General features: G+C 58.7%; 1 protein-coding gene across 10 annotated transcripts in view; it reads right to left on the reverse strand.

Moving 5' to 3' along the window:
• Positions 1 to 35: 35 nt before the first annotated feature.
• Positions 36 to 13901, reverse strand: part of SLC41A3 (solute carrier family 41 member 3) — a 71904-nt gene continuing 58038 nt past the window's right edge. For 2 of the 10 annotated variants that reach the window (XM_029242674.1, XM_029242679.1), the window contains 7 exons: positions 11035 to 11179; positions 8700 to 8846; positions 6521 to 6665; positions 5655 to 5734; positions 3945 to 4079; positions 1890 to 2038; positions 36 to 1265 (listed from right to left, as the gene is read on the reverse strand). In XM_029242674.1, coding sequence (XP_029098507.1) covers positions 1056 to 1265; positions 1890 to 2038; positions 3945 to 4079; positions 5655 to 5734; positions 6521 to 6665; positions 8700 to 8846; positions 11035 to 11179 — 1011 coding nt within the window. In that variant the 3' untranslated portion in view covers positions 36 to 1055. Of the gene's footprint in view, positions 3797 to 3944; positions 4080 to 5654; positions 5735 to 6428; positions 8519 to 8699; positions 8847 to 11034; positions 11180 to 13901 lie in introns of those variants that run through there. The other 8 variants (XR_003796705.1, XR_003796704.1, XR_003796703.1 and 5 more) reach the window with 8 other exon arrangements.

Genomic DNA, 13901 nt, shown 5'->3' on the forward strand with positions numbered 1-13901 from the left:
TTCGAAGTGTTTTTGTTCAGATGCTGTTTTGATTCTCAGGCTTGGGAATCATCCCAACTCTGCCCATTCTGTTTGTCTCTTTTGAGTTTTTGGGCTTTTGGTTCTGATTTCTGCTGTGTCCTGCATGGGGGAGGGGGTGTTGCCATCTCTAGATGGTGCTCCCCGAAGCCCCGGGTCATCCAGTGGCCCCTCCACGAGGAGCCAGGCCCGGCGGCCTCCTGTTCTGCGGGAGGAGAGTCCGGGCCGTGCGGCTGGACCTCTGTCCCGCACCCCCCCAGTGGGTGTCCCTCTGAGGTGCTCAGGACTTCCGTTTCCTGGGCACTGAGGGTCCCTGCTGGCATTGGGCCCAACTCCTCATGTGAGTGAATTAAAAGTTTTTGTACAGCTGCACGTGCAAAGTTGACATTTTTCCTTTGATCCGTAGCAATAACCCACCGTCCAGCTTGCTGATTCCCCATCCCCTTTGTATTGGGGCTGATCCCACACTCACCTCGGGGTGCAGCTGGGGTTCCAGTTTTATTTTTACACTCCTCTGATCGTTAAAATAAAAGCAGAGAGAGATTTGTTCTAATGAAAGAGAAAAAGCAAGCACTGACTGACTGACTGACAGGAATGCTGGGAGCAGAAGAGGGGGTGGGCACGGCCCGGCCCTGTCCTGGGAAGGGCTGAGCGACAACAGCCCTGAAGCCAGGCTCAGTGTCCCGAGCTCGGGGACAGAGGGTGTCCTTCCTGCTGCACTACAGCCAGGCTGCGTGGGCTCCAGACAGTGCCCCGCCCTGCAAAGCGCACAGGCGCCTCTTGGTTCAACGTCTTCAGGCCGCAGCGCCCTGCCCTCCCCTCCACACGGGCACGCACGCTCGCCGGCAAGCGCTCCTGACCTCAGGCTCCATCCCGGGCTCAGGCAGCAGCAGCTCCAGAGTGAGTGTGTGCGCGTCCTCGGCTGACTGGCAGAGGCCAGGGTCAGCCTCTCTGGGGGTCCGGCTGGGAAGAAACCACACCCTGTTTCCATGGGCACGAGGGAAGGTTCTCCTGAGCGGCAGGGATGCCTGGGCTCCTTAGGAAGGTCCAGATGCTGGTTCTGAGGTGCCATCCAGCACCGTTTCACTCCTCAGTAGCCAGTGGGCGAGGAAGCAGAGTGCCAGGAGGCCGGTCCCGAGGAGGTCCCCCAGCCCCGTGAGGTAGGGGATGCAGTGGTCATCCGGGTCCAGGGCCTGGTTCCATGTCAGCCGAACCGTCGCTTCCGCCAGGTACAGCAGGATCGTCACCTGTCACGAGGTGAGCAGACACAAGGTGATGATGGCCGAGGAGAAAGCCCGTGTCACCAAGAAACCAGCAGATCTCAAGAGTGGACACCACGGTGGACACATCCACCCCAGGCCCTCCCTGGGCTCCTCCCGGGTGTGCCGCGCAGCTTGGCGGCCGCGCACCGCCCAGCTCCACCCACCGCCTCGGAGGCTCGGACAGGGGTCTGGCTGGAAGTGCAGCTCGGACTTCCCGGAGGTCCCCTCCTGGGGCAGCTCCGGACAGCTGGTCCTTCGTGGAGGCACCTCAAGCCCTGGTCAGGTCCCAGGTTCCCGCAGCCACTTCCCTGCCCAGCGCTGCTCTGGACAGTCTCCCAGGCTCCCCAGCCTGTCCTTCAGGGTCACGGACACGCTGACGCCGCTCTCGTGGCAGTGCCCACCGGAGCTCACCATTACCCTGCAGAGGCCCCAGCCCTCCCAGCTAGAGTCTCGGAAAACGGCCTGACTGAAGTCCACACGTGCCTGTAGCAGTGCGTCTTGATCACGCCCTTGGGCTTGGATGGACTGACTGGACTTCCAGAAGGTGGGGACTGTGTCCTGCGTGTCCAGGGACCTCTCCCAGGATGGGACCCCAGGGGCCATCGTTACCTGGACCAGGCCCGCCAGCAGGTAGAGCCCCACGAAGGTTTTGTCGTTTGGGACTGACTGGCCTTCCACCAGGTAGATGATGGAGAAGAAGATCAGGTGGCCTGGAACCACCAGAAAGAGCAGGACGCGGGCCGACATGGAGTTGATTTCTGGAAGAAACAGAGCAGGGGAGGCAGCATGAGCTGCTGGCAGTGAGGTGCCCGCGGCCCCTCTTCCTGCTGCCTGTGCTTACGGAGCAGCCGCGTGTGCAGCTTGTCTAGCGACAGGGATGAGGCCTGTCATTCCCTTGGGAGCTGACGTCGTAGGGAAGAGAGAAAAACCAGCATCAAGTAGCAGAAACAAAAGTCATTTCAAACCTGACGGGTACTAGGTGGAAGGCTGACCGGGCTCAAGTGGTGGGGAGTGGAGGTGGGAAGCCGAGGCCCCGGGCGGAGGAAGGAGGACATGTAGGGCTTCGGGGGGCCGAAGGCTCCGGCGTGGGCAGCCCCTCCCTCGCGCAGGACCCGGGGACGCCCATCGGCACACTCTCCTCAGTGTCTGTGCTCATGGGTTTGAGACGCTGCGCGAAATGGGATTTCACAGTTTACAACCGCCATGAAACCACCCGTGGGGACACGACAGCTTCTCAGGCAGAAATGGGGAACTGCAGTGAGCAGTCCGTCTACGTTTCCTTGTGAGTTAACCATAAAGCGTTTCATCAGCTAAAGAAAGAAAAGGAGGACAAATCAAACGTAACTATGAAGTCTACCGTAAGATAACTTGTAGCGAGAGGGTGAGGACGCACAAGAGCACCAGAACGTTCATGGTGAAAATTCAGATGAGGGCTAACTTGAAAAAGATGATTGTTTTAAAAAACTTACAAAGGCAAAAGCAAAATAATTATTACTATTGGCAGCTGGCATTAAAACTCAAGAAAATCTACAGAAAGACTAAACAGCAAGAATTCAGTAAATATGTGGTGCTACAGACTGAATATTCGCTTTCCCCCCAAATCCGTAAGTTGTGACCTGACCCGCAACGATGGTGTTGGGAGGTGGTCAGGTGCCCCCATGAGTGAAGGGCCCCCGAAGACCTCCCTCGCCCCCTTCTTCCCTGTCTGTGGACCAGGAGGCCGGGCCTCACCAGTGCTGGTGCCCTGACCTTGGATGTCCAGCCTCCAGAGCTGTGAGAAACGTGTGTTGTTTATAAGCCCCCAGTCTGTGATTCTAAGACAGGTGCACGCTGAAATACATGCAGTACAGGGTAAAGAGCCTTTCTATATGCAGATGACAAGTCAGAAAATATACGGGGACTCCCCACTTTAGACAAGGTGAGGCAGACACACTTCCTGTCCCTCTCACCACTCATCCAACAGCCCTGAACGTCATATGAAACAAACATAAGATTCTGGAAGGTGGAGGGACGAGGCGGGCTGGCCAGGGCTCCGCGGCCCGGGGAGCAGCACGAGGTGAGGTCCCTGAGCTGCTGCCTTGCATCCCAGACCAGATGCTGGGGAGTCAGAACGCGAACGGTCAGTGGCCACGGAAGACAACTCGGCACGAGCCCCCCCCTCCCGTCCTGGCCCCGGAGGTGAGAGGCTGGAGTTTGGGGGGGGTAGCCAGGCCCCCTCCCTCCCGGCCAGGCGGGGGCAGAGGAATAGGACTTGAAAAGTAACAAAAGACACGACACCGCGTTGGGTCCCCGGTTCTCAGAACAGACTCCGTGGTCCTTCCTCAAGCTTCAGGCCCTGCAGGACCAGCGCCTGCCCCTCGGGGCCTCGCCCCAGCTCGTCCTCAGCGGGGATGCCTCCCGCCAGCCTTTCCGAGGCCCTTCTGCGCACAGCACGACTTGGAATCCCGTGTGCGTCTGCTCTGCTGGAGCGTGTCTGTCCCCAGGGGTAGGATCGGCTCCTCCATCTCTCACGGTACCTGGAGATGGTCGGTGTGCCTCTGGCTGAGTGAACGGACCGGTGAAGGCCACGTTGGCACGTCGGGGCTGGGCTGAGGGGTCTACTGGCACAGACACCAGATTCTTAAAAGAAACGGCCACGTGGCCTCTGGAAGACCCCAGACCCACCTGAGCTGCAGAACGTGGAGCGGGGGTTAGGCCAGCGTTTTTTCATCCAGAGGGGCAGGACCCCAGGCGTGCTCCACAGGTGCAGGTACGTGGAGATCCGGCTGGTCTGAATGGCCACCAGGTTGCCACCAACACCTGCAAAGAGAAAGAATCTCTCCTTCTTTATGCCAGTCTCTGAGTTCTATCCCTTATTTTAAGTCCAGCTCCTCCAGGAAGCCTTCCTTGACTGGTTCAGCCCTTGATTTCTTTCCCTCCCACTTGCCCACAGATCTCGTGTCTGGCACCAGACAAGTGTGGCCTGGGCCTCGTGAATGAGGTATCAAGGTAGTAGCTGCATCACCTTGACAGGTGGCAGCACTTAAGGAGAAGGAGGTGTGATGGGGGAGGGAGGGAAGTGGGCGGGGAGGTCTCAGGAAGCCACTCAAGGAAGGAACTTTTCACCTCAAGGCGGGAAGGAGAGGAAAGAGGGCCGAGAGTGAGGGGAGGGAGGGTTGTGTGGCAGCTGAGCTGGGGCTCATTGAGGGGGGGGGCTCTTGGCGTCCTGGGGAGCTGACCGTGGCCAGCTCTGCTGGGGCCCCAGGCCCCAGTGACAAAGGCCCCTCGGAGCCCCTCCAGGCAGAGAGCGGGGCCTGCCCCTGGCAACTGTCCCCTTTAGAGGGCGGTTGGGTTGCCCACTGCCTCATCCCTATGGAGGATGACCCCTAACTGGGCCAGATGTGCCCCAGCTGCTCCAGAGGATGCAAAGAATGGCCATGGGCAGAGGGTGACTGCAGATCTATTTTGCTTAGCCCACGATGACTTATTTAAAAAAAGATAAAAGAAGAAAATAAACTGGCGGCCTTTCCACATTAGGCCCTTAATCCAGGTTCCTGTCTCCCTGGGGCTCCGTTCCCGCCAGCCCGCAACCGGCCAGCCACCACGCGGGTCGCCCAGGAGCCCGCCCTGCACTGCTCCCCACCGCCCACCTCGCCTCCCTTCGCAAGTCATTCGCGGTGCTCACTCAGCCCCTACAGACACCGAGCAGAGGACCCCAGGGGACTCTCTAGGCCTGTGGCCTCTGGGCCAGCTGCTGCTGTCCTCCTTGTCAGTGGCCGGCCTGGCACTGGGAAAGGCCCTGTGGACTCGGCTGGGTGCAGGCCTGGCACGTACAGGACACTGCAGACGGCCTGGGCAGTGGGTTGTCACACTTGTTCCTCTCCGACCAGCCGGCCCCACTTAACAGAGCCTTACCAGAAACTAGACACAAGCTGAGCTTGGGCTAAATGCCCAGAGCTAAGCCTGGAAGGTGAACCAGTGGAGGGTCTGGAGGAGACCCAGGGGATGGAGGAGATTGAGGCAAGCTGATTCCTGCCCACCCCACCGTGAACCAGTGTTGTCACAGCCTCGTGTTTTAAGGAGAAGACAGGAATCCTGGTTTCTCTGTGTAAATGCCTGAGTTTTAAGTGTCATCAGTGAGTCTAAGTTAAAAGGAAAGCCACGAGAGGCCAACACCCCGGTTCTGAAGCCACACTTGGCCCCAGGTGCCAGCAGATCCCGGGTTAAAGCCTTCAAGGCTCTGGGATCAGCTCTCGCCCTGGGGGCCCGTGAGGGCAGGTGTGACCTGCAGGAGCGGGGGCTACAGCAGCCTCCCGGGGCGGGGCCCGGACCTCCGAGATAGCTGCTCTTCTTGCCCCACCACCCAGAAGCCAGGTGACGGGACCCAGTACCTACCACAAATGATGGGGGCAAATACGGCCATGCCTCGGAACTGCTGCTTGGAGATGGTCTTGTTCAAGATGAGCCCCCCGAAACTGCGGGGGGGGGGGGCGGGGAGAGATGGCAAACGATTAGAGCGGACGCTGGCCAGCCCTCACCACGCAGACCACCGTGTCAGCCTGTCACCCGCCCAAAACATCCGGGGTGGCCGAGCTGGTCTCCCGTGTCCCCTGATGCCACACGTGGCTCCCACCTCTGCTCTGAGTCTCGGCTGTTGCAGAAGGCCCCACCAGACCCTTTCCGAGGCCACTTAGCTGGCTGGGCCCTGCCACGTGACAGCCCTGAGGTGCGCTCAGCAGGAAGAGGGGCCCATGTGACGTCTCCCACCCCCGTTCCCCGAAGCTGCTCAGCACCTGGCCCCACCAACCCTGGGGTTCAGCGAAGGCCTGGAGTCCACGAGCTTCTGGAAGCAAAGACACCTCGGCCACAGCCTCCGCTCCCCGAGTCACTCAGGAGAGCACCATGGGAAAGGGCTGGGGTGGCCCCCGTCAGGGTCCACAAGCAGAAAGGGCCCCCAAGGATGGGGCTGGAGGGCCCAGGGCCCCGGAGCACTGATCCTTCAGCCCTGTAGGTCTCACCAGTGGCTGGGCTGCGGGAATGGCCTTCACAGAGCTGTGGCCGTGAGGCCAGCTCAGCAGGGCCAGGCCAGCGCAGCGGGGGAGCGGGGCCGTGGCTGGTGCTCGTCTCCTGTGAACAGGGCTGCCCCTCACAATACACCAGGCCCAGGGTTCTTGGGGGAAATGAGGAGCAAAGAGCGTGGTGGAGGCGCCCGAGGCCACGGCTCACCCCACCCGGATCCCAAGGTGTCGCCACCCACGCACCTGCTGACGAGCATCGCCAGGACGATGGGGAACCACCCGAACTTCAAGATCTTCACGACTGGCGGGTTCTGCTTGGCGATGAGGATGCACAGCGGGATCAGGGCCGTGAAGCCGATGCAGACCAGCGGCGTCAGATACCGACTGTCTGGGGCGAAGAGAGGGGGCGTGTGGGCCGTGGGGCTGGAGCTCAGGGTGGGGCCCAGGCTGTGGCCTGGGTGGCGGAGGTGACAGGTGTGTGGGGACTCAGGGCCCCAGAAGCCTGAGGAACAACTCCCGTCCCCACCAGTCTGGATGAACCATCCCCTGCACCTCCTGTCATGCGGCTGACGGGCTCCTGTCCACCTCGATCCCCGCCGCACCTGCCTTTGCTTCGCTGACACCCCTGCGGCTCTTCGACACACGTGCCCTCCTCGGCCTGCTCTCAGCCCGGCCTTGCTATTCACGGCTTCGTTTACGGGGTCGTGACCGTGGCCAGTGCCGCGCTCGGCACTTCGTGTACCCAACTCTCCTGCTCTCACCGACCTGCTCGGACGGCCTGGGAGGAGGTGACCGAGCAGGACACACCCGTGGGCAGCAATGCTGGCTCTGCTCTTGCTGAGGCCACCCCAGGGGGGGGGACCCTTCGGCACCCACGTTCTCACAGGGGCTCGTGTCCCTGTGTCACCTGCTCCAGGCGGCAGGAGCCACGAGGACGGACCTCAGCCTGGATCAGCCTCAGGAACCTGGGCCCCTGCCGGAGCCCAACGCACAGGGCCACGTGTGGCCACTCACCCGCCCGCCTCTTACCCGCACACATGGTGACTCACCAGCCTTGTGGAGAAGCGCCCGCCAACCCCGGCCACGCCCAGAGCGGAGGCCCCCCACCCAGCGCGCAGGCCTGGCCTGGGGCCCCTGCCCTTTTCCGCAGGGAACAGCTGTGGCCATCCTTGTGCCCTGAGCGTCCTGGGCAAGAGATGGGCCCAGGGCCTCGGCAGGTAGCCGCTGGCCTGGACACGGCAGCTGGGAGCGTCACCGCTCAGGGCCGTAGCCTCCCAGCCGCTGTGGCCGTCTCCCTGGTGACAGCATAGGCGCAGTGGCCGCAGGCTCGCCCTCGTCAGCGAGGACCCACCCAACTGCTGCCCAGCCGGGACCCCCGAGATAACCCAGTGTCTCACCGCAGGGATGGGTGACCCAACGGGACTTGACATCCAGGGTGTGTGTGGAGGCATGGGGCTGGGTGCAAAAGGGAGGAGGGCCCGGGGAGGCCGGTAACTCAAAATTACTTTGCAAATCAGACTCCGTAACTAGTCGGTGCACAAATCTTTGAAATTCAGAGTGTTTGAGAATAAAATTAAGGCGTCTTACTGTTAGATCTTCACCTCCACTTCGTGAACTTCCAGCATCTTCCCAAACCATCCCTTCCTGTTGCTGCAGGCCTTTCCTGGATGGCTGGAGCTCGTGGAGCCATGCCACCCTCACTGGGAGCGTTTCCTGGGCCACTTCTGTTGCCCACATGTAATAACCGGCAATTCCTTAAACCTCTGGGTCCAACGGGCCCACCATGCCCCACGTTTAAGCTTCGTTGCTGTCCACTCCACCCATGGAAGCCGTGACCGCACTTGGAACTGACATCTGCTAGATCCGGACAGGCGTGCAGCCATCCTGGGGGGGCCACACCAGGTGGGAGACCACAGACAGGACACTTGGAGCGGGTGCTCAGCCGTGCAAGTGCAGTGAGGGAGCCGCCGGCAAGGCGCTGCCGTGTGTCCACAGCGTCCAGGGTGTGAGCCAAGCTGTGTCCCCAGGCGGACCTGGGCGACGTCGGGGGGCGGGGGGGCGGTGGCCACAAGGTCTTGTTCCCAGAACGTGTGCAAACGCCCCGTCGGTGGCTGACCACGTCACAGGCCACCTTCTGAGGAGCCTGGCTTCTGCCTCCTTGGCTGTGACACTCCTCCCTGGAGTCACCTCTCGGGCAGCTGGTGTGTGTCCGGCGTGAACTGTGCCTCCCGCGAGGAGCTGCTGAAGCACCCAGACCAGCCTCTGTCAGAGGTGGGCACTGACAACCTGTACATCCGCTGTCCGGAGACACCTGTCCCCGTGCTGCACTGGAAAAGCCGGCGGCACCTGGGGGGCGACCCCCATCTGCCCAGTGACCCCAGGCCTCGCCTACGAAAGGATAGACCCCAGCCTCGGGCCCTACCTCTGTGTTTGTGGAAGAAGCTGCTGACGAAAGCCAGGATGGACAAGGTGATGAGGTCTCCCAGGCTGGCCGCGATGGGCGTCGCAATGTTGTCCGGGTTGACCCCGAGCTTTCGAGCGCCGATCACTATGCAGACCATCAACATCCCTGCAGGGGGAGGGGACAGGTGGCCGGTGAGCGGGTGGCAGGGCCGCCCAGGAGCTCGCTGCACCCACGGAGCCGCCCGGGTCCCTCCCTGCACTGGGGCGCGAGGCTTGGGCTCTGCCCTGTGTCTCACGGGCTTGACGCTGTGGAGCAGCCCAAGCACCCTGATGACTCCCTGAACCGTCGGGGAGACACAGGCAGGTGGGGCCTGGGCTCCCAACCTTGGGAACTACAGGTGTGATGCTCACAGCCCTCCTGGCAGCAAGATGGACCCCAAACTGCTCTGAGCAGCAGGAGCCCTGGGGCGGGCAGGGCAACTGGCCCGTGAGTGGTTTCCAAGGGGCAGAGCCTGCGGGGAAGACGGCAGGGTGGGGTCTGGGACAGTGTGGGGCAGCAGTGCAGGTGGTCCCTGGAGGGAGGGAGGGAGGGAGGGAGGGAGGGAGGGAGGGAGGGAGGGAAGGGGCGGCACACAGAAGGCAGCATGGCACTGGGGGCCTGAGGGGCTGCCAGGGCGCAGCACGTGGCCGCGAGTGCAGGGCGACGTCCCTGCTGGACCTGAGAGGCCCTTCCTCGTGGCCGCTACGCCTCCCAGGACCTGCTTCTGTTCTGACTTGGTTCTGAGGCCACTGTGACGTGCTTCCACCCCCGTGCCACACTGCCTGGGACAAAATCCAACAGCATCTTGTGTGGCCTTTAAGAAGACACTTTCCATCTTGGCCACTGCTGTTTTAACACGGGACTCAGCGTTCTGTAACTCTAAAAGTAATCACAGTTATCACGTTGGTGCCATCGAATGCTGCTGGCCACAGTCTGTGCTGTTTTGTGACCAGGTCCCAGCAACTTTATTCTTTTGCAATGTCATTTGTAAGTGAATTGACACTGCCTGGCTGAGCCGGTGGTCTGGTGACAATCCCACAGGGATGCATAGAGGACACCACCAGTTTGAGATCACTTATTACAAACCACCAGCACCACCGCCTGGCTTTATGGCTCAGACAGGCCAAGGTCATGCTGTGACCCACCAGCCACACTTCCTGAGTCCCCCTCATCTTGGGACAATCCCGGCTATGTCCTTGCCACTGAGGTGCACCCCATCTGAGGCCTCAGTCTTCTCATCTGCAAAACAGGAGCTAAGATGGCCCCCCAGGGAGCGGCACCGCCTTCTGGAGACTTGGTGTCTCCTAGGCTCTGTTCTCTCAGAAGGTTCAGCCCTTCCTTGGCCCAGATGTGCAGGCATGCAGCAGGTCTATGAATCTGCTCCTGGGCTTCCGCGCTCTGGCCCTGCCCCGACCTGGGCTCCTGCACGGGGGTGCAGCCGCCTGGTAGGAACCACAGCCACCGAATAACCAGCTGCATCCTGCTGGGGGTCAGGCGAGTGAACAGTCGACTTGACAAGGCTACCCCTCTTCCTGGACCTGCGTGCGCTTTGCACGATACACACAGACACGGCCCAGAGAGAACCAGTGTGACCACTGTCCATTCAGAAAACCTGGGAGCTGACCGGTGCCTGGGTTAAGCATGGAAAGAACCACGGACTCTGCATTCACACTACTTGCTTGTTGGTGGAGGAGCGGACAGTACACGAGTGAACAAGCGTGTGAAGCAAACACAGCGTGACTGTGAGCGAGTCAGGGGAGGCTGCGAGACTGGAGTCACGCGTGTGCTCGCGCACTGAGGGATCACCCTGAACTAGGATGAGCCCCGCAGCGTTGGGCCCCCAGCGTGTCCCGGGCTCTGGGACAGAAGCTGGCACGTGGGCTCGGGGAGTGCTGAGTGCTGAACAGATGCGCAGCCGCTGGGCTCCCTGCTGATGCGCGTGAGCTCCCCCCGGGGCCTGAGGCAGCGTGGCAGGAGCAGGGTGGGGACAGCAGATGGTAGAAGAGGACACGCAGGCCCCTCTCAGAGGAGCTGCCGTCGTGCAGGGAGCTGAGACATAAAGTAAGGGACAAGAGAGCTTCAGATATTCGCAAGGGCTCCAGAAGGAGCGTGAAGCCTGGTGGCCTCCGGCGGGGGAGGGGGCGCAGGACCTGCCTTGCCCCAGGCCCCGCCCAGGCCCTCCCGGTGGCCAGTCACAGACAGACGTGTCTCCTACCCAGCAGAGGGCAGGGACCCCCTCGCCGCCCTCCAGGTCAAGGTGGGTGTGAAGACCCAGCGGTGCCCCGACCCGCGCAGGACCCCGAGGGCTGCTCACCCAGGGCGCAGGCTGCCAGGAAGGCAGTGATGACGCTGCTGGCGCACAGCACCTCCGCCTCCACCGCGTCCAGCTCCTGCCCCGACGCCGCGCCCAGGAGCAGGGCCGCCACGGCGGCCAGGAGCCCCACGACGGCGGCCTGCACCTGCGGGCAGGAACCAGACGTTAGGCAGGTCTGCTGACCTCGCCCGAGCGCAACAAAGCCAACACCCCCTTCAGCCCGATCCCTGCGGGAACCGCTGCCCCGCCCCGTCCTTCCCCGTCATCTTGCGTAGGGTCCTCGGTCAAGGGCCCCCCGTGTTTCCTCACCGCCCCTCTTAACTGGTTTGGACAAAAGTGCTGTGATCTCCAGCAGCACAGACAGTGCCCCTGCCCGCCCCCCCGGAAACGCCCAGGACCCCCGGGAGACACCAGAGCTGTCGGAGCTGAGGCCCCAGCGCACACGCGAGGCCAGTCAGCCTCCGCAGACGAGAACACGCCCCAGCTCACACACGGAATTCCACTCAGGGTCCCAAGATTTTTCCTGGTACCTGACAACTCATTTTAAATTTAACTTTCGCAAAAATGAGCAGATGCGCAAGAACAGCCATAACAACTTTGAGAAAGAAAATGGGAATTTTGGCATTTTCATTATGAATACGTATTTTAAAGCTATAGTATTAAAACTGGGTGGCTTGGCAGAGAAATAGACAAATAGGTCAGCAGGACAGAACGGGGTCCACGAGTTGAACCGTGAATATGTGAAAATTTTAAATTTAATGTATGAAAATTTAATCATGAATATATGAAAGTTTACTATGATGAAGGTGGCATTTCAAATCAGGATGGAATACATAAGGTAAGAGAAACCGGATATTTGCTTGGAAAAATAAAATAGATTCTGACTTTATACCGTTCACACACATATACCTAAACATAAAAACATAAAGTGTGAAATGGATGAAAGTACTGAATAATGTGTTTCAGATTTTGCATTAGGGAAGGCCTCCTACTAAAGATGAAACATATAAAATCTATAAAGAAAAATACAGGTAAGATTTACAAAGTCCAAGCATGACTTCGGTGTGATAAAAGACACCAGTAAACAAAGGCAGGGATAGACTTGGAGAAAGTATTTCCGTCTTACATAACTAATAAAAGATTAGTATCCAGAATAATGAGTCCATTTTACCAAATCAACAATAACCATCATGATAATATAAAGATAACGCGATAGAACAATGCATAGGGGATATGACAGGTAATCCACAGAAAGGAAATACAAACAGCTAAGAAACACACAAAAGATGATCAAATCCCTAGTAATCAGGAAAATTTAATCCCCTTTGGAAGGTTAGGATTAGGGTTATTTGTAACCAGGGCTGGTCCTCCTCTATTAAAAAGTAAGTGCTGTTTGATTTTCTTGGCACTGGGGTCTCTGCTCATCGGGTAAATGGATGGATGGGGTATACTTCTTACCTGTTGGATGAAGTAAAGTTAAAACTCAAAGGTCGACAGTACAAAGTACACACGGACAAACAAGCGGGGCGATGGTTGTCTTACACACTGATGGTGGTAAAACTGATACAGGAATTCTGGGAGGAAATTTGTCTAACTTATCTAAATACCTGATGATCTAGCATTTTCCCAGGGAAACGTGCACATGTGGACAAAGAAGCACATAATCACGATGGTGACTGGAGCTGCTCTGTACAGAGTGACGTCCGTTCGTTAAGTCACTATTAAGGGAAAAGTGCTATTTACAAAGTTACACGTACAGTATAGTATGTTTTATGCATAGAAGCATGGGAACTTGTGTGGTCTGTGTCTGTGGGCACATCCGTGTGTCTGCAAACACAGAAAGGGTTTAGAAGAGTCCTTCCCATGCTGGTGAGCTTATGAGGAACTAATAATTGAAGTTTTTGTTTTTTTTTTTTTAAATAAATAAATTTATTTATTTATTTTTGGCTGAGTTTGGTCTTCATTGCTGTGCGCTAGAGCACAGGCTCAGTAGTTGTGACACACGGGCTTAGCTGCTCCGCGGCGTGTGGGATCTTCCCGGACCAGGGCTTGAACCCGTGTCCCCTGCCCTGGCAAGCAGATTCTTTAACCACTGCGCCACCGGGGAAGTCCCATTTCAATTATTAATACTAGTGCTGGTATTGCACCAAGAAATCAGATGTTTTGTAATCCTTTCGGAAAACATCTAGAGCCTTAAACTGTTCATACCTTGTGAACTTGTAGGAAGTTCTCTTAAGAAACCTACGCAAAAGGAGAACACTCTCACTGCAGTATAACTTATCGAGTAGGAGCCTGTAACTGCAGGTGCCCCGCAGGGTGACGGGTCTGTGAGTGGACGGGCCGAGCTCGGCAGGTCTGCACAGGCCCCACAGAGCCAGCCCCTGGCTGCCCTTCCCTCTTACCCGTGAGGTCCTGGCTCACGTATCACTCTTGGGTACATTGTCGTGATAGAATACACTGAAGTTATTTTAAAAGTTTAAGTATGGAACTTAACTGCACCCTTTATGCTTTGATGTTAAGCTTTTTAAAAAATGAAGGAGACCAATCGCATCCACGCTGTGACAGGACCACGTGCCAGGCCAGGGCCTGCCCACAGCAGGACCTAATCAACACTGGTTGAGGAGGATTCGGTAGGAAAAGAAACGCAAAACCAGTGACTGTTGCCAAGGCGTTTACCACCCGCCCCTGCAGACCCTCTGCCGGGGCCTCATGAGAGCTTTAACCTCCAGGGGCTTCAGCCACAGGCTGTAGTCCCGGCCCCTGTGAAGCACCTCGGTGGACGAGGCAGACGTCTAAACACAAAACTGCGTCCAGGACGGCCTGACAGCGCCCGCAAGGCCCGGAGAGGCAGCCAGTGCCAGGCTGGA

The sequence above is a fragment of the Monodon monoceros genome, unplaced genomic scaffold (genome assembly GCF_005190385.1).
Source record: "Monodon monoceros isolate NGI ecotype Baffin Bay Population unplaced genomic scaffold, NGI_Narwhal_1 Super_Scaffold_3, whole genome shotgun sequence".
NCBI classification, from domain to species: Eukaryota; Metazoa; Chordata; class Mammalia; order Artiodactyla; family Monodontidae; genus Monodon; species Monodon monoceros.